Below are 2,332 nucleotides of genomic sequence, written 5' to 3' on the forward strand. Positions count from 1 at the left end.
AAAATATGACATTGCAAAAACGCAGAAAGCTTTCGTTACACGGTTAAAAAACATTTCCAAAACAAAAAAGCTCACTTCATGGATCCAATAAAATAATCAGAAAAAAGTGTCTAATTTCAACATTGCATCGCAGAGTGCTCTCAAATGAGTCTCTGTTTCCATAAATAGTTGTGTATGTATGTGCATGAACTACCAAATTTTTGCAATAACTTTTTTTAATTCCATTATTTCTCTTGGAAATTCCTCACAGTGTACTGGACTTTTTTCAATATCAGGGTAAATTTAGGCGTGTGCATTTTCGCCGTGGGATTGCTGACAGTACCACGGCGAATGTGTAGTCAGTTTGAAAAATGGCCCCAGTCGGTAGGAAATCGCTTCCCTTCTTCAAGAAACCTCTAATATTGAGTGATGTGAACAAGGAAAATAGCTTCCTGCATGAATTAACCAACTACAAAGCAAGAACCAGCAGAAGACAGTCGCTGAGAGCACTAAAATGGGTACAGGTGAGTGAAAATTGATCAAAACAGTAAGTGAAGATGCTGGAAGATGTTTGTTTTCCAAAATCTTGTATTTGAGCTATTCTTATAAATTGCTTTTGCAATCTAAGTATGGCATATTTCTCAAAAGCAAAAGTCTAATTGGATTTTATGTGTTCTTATTGATATTTTATTGGAAAATGAATAATAGAAATGTTGTTTATTTTTGGAAGAAACAGGTAGTCATTTAGCAAAGTTCAGAACCCATATGCACATTTCGTGTTTGAATTGAATGCGTATTTCCGTTAGACTACCTAAATGATCACATGCAATCGCATTCTTTAAATCCCAAAATTGCACTCAAGAATTGCTTCTATTCTAATTAAATGTATAAAATTATACAAAAAGTTAAATCCAAACTTCACGCTTTTTTTTTAAATATATATAATAATGAACTATTGTGCTAAGCTTAAGGTAATTATTCAGTTTAATTTATTTCTAAAATATCTTTAATTACTCTAATAATAAATACAATTCCGGGGCAAAAAAACCATGAACAAGCCCAAATTAACGCAAAATTCAAGTAAAAATTTAGCATTTTTCCAATATATGTATTTTTTTATTCAAAATTTTATTGTAAATTTTATTTTTAATTTGTCTAACCTCCCTGAAGCTGGCCGAAGGCCAGCCGAAGGTTTGTGTCTTGGCTAAGGCCTATTCAGCCGAATGACATTCAGTTGAATAGGCCTTTTCCCCTCCGTCAGCTGATTGAATAGGCCTTTTCCCCTCCGGGTTTGAATTCAAAAATAACGGAAAAATTTTAACGGTTTGGGATGTGTAGGAACGGGAAAAAACTATTAATAAAAATTTAATAATCAATAAAATATGTTGTTCACATTATTTTATTTCCTACTTGGTTGTGCTCCACATTAGTGGGGCACATTTTTTTTATATTCGGCTAGCATTCGGCTGGCTTCAGCCAGCTATATAGAAAACTGAAATGAGCCGAATACTACCCGACACCCATTATTTTCTGTTCAACACATAATTTAATTATTCCAATGATTCTTTCTGCACAAAATATCATTAGAATAATTTCTTTTAATTATTTACACCGTTTTTTGCTTTCGTGCACGGCATTAAACTATTTTTTTCCCATTTTGTTTGCCTTCGGCTGGGATTTTGATCCCATCGAAATCGATTATCCGAATGCTTGTGTCTCGGGTGCACCGACAGCCGAGTGGAAAAATTTTGCAAAAAAAAATTATTCTGAAGCTTTTTCTTACACAAAATAGCATTAGAATAATTTCTTTTAATTATTTACATCGTTTTTTGCTTTCGTGCACGGGATTAAACAATCTTTTTCCCATTCTGTTTGTCGTCGGCTGAGAAATTGATCCCATCGAAATCGATTATCCGAATGCTTTGGTGTCTCGGGTGCACCGACAGCCGAGTGGAAAATTTTGCAAAAAAAAATTATTCTAAAGCTTTTTCTTACACAAAATAGCATTAGAATAATTTCTTTTAATTATTTACATCGTTTTTTGCTTTCGTGCACGGGATTAAACAATCTTTTTCCCATTCTGTTTGTCGTCGGCTGGGATTTTGATCCCATCGAAATCGATTATCCGAATGCTTTGGTGTCTCGGGTGCACCGACAGCCGAGTGGAAAATTTTTGAAAAAAAAATTATTCTAATGCTTTTTCTTGCACAAAATAGCATTAGAATAATTTCTTTTAATTATTTACATCGTTTTTTGCTTTCGTGCACGGGATTAAACAATCTTTTTCCCATTCCGTTTGCCTTCGGCTGAGAAATTGATCCCATCGAAATCGATTATCCGAATGCTTGTGTCT

The 2,332-nt window shown here is 33.9% G+C and overlaps 1 protein-coding gene across 1 annotated transcript in view; it reads left to right on the forward strand.

Annotated features, from left to right (window-relative positions):
* The first annotated feature begins 250 nt into the window (after positions 1-250).
* LOC129799484 (rhotekin-like) overlaps positions 251-2,332 on the forward strand; it is a 68,387-nt gene continuing 66,305 nt past the window's right edge. Inside the window, exon 1 of the mRNA XM_055843401.1 lies at positions 251-503. Coding sequence (XP_055699376.1) covers positions 351-503 — 153 coding nt within the window. The 5' untranslated portion in view covers positions 251-350. The remainder of the gene's footprint in view (positions 504-2,332) is intronic.

The sequence above is a fragment of the Phlebotomus papatasi genome, chromosome 1 (genome assembly GCF_024763615.1).
Source record: "Phlebotomus papatasi isolate M1 chromosome 1, Ppap_2.1, whole genome shotgun sequence".
Classification (NCBI taxonomy): Eukaryota; Metazoa; Arthropoda; class Insecta; order Diptera; family Psychodidae; genus Phlebotomus; species Phlebotomus papatasi.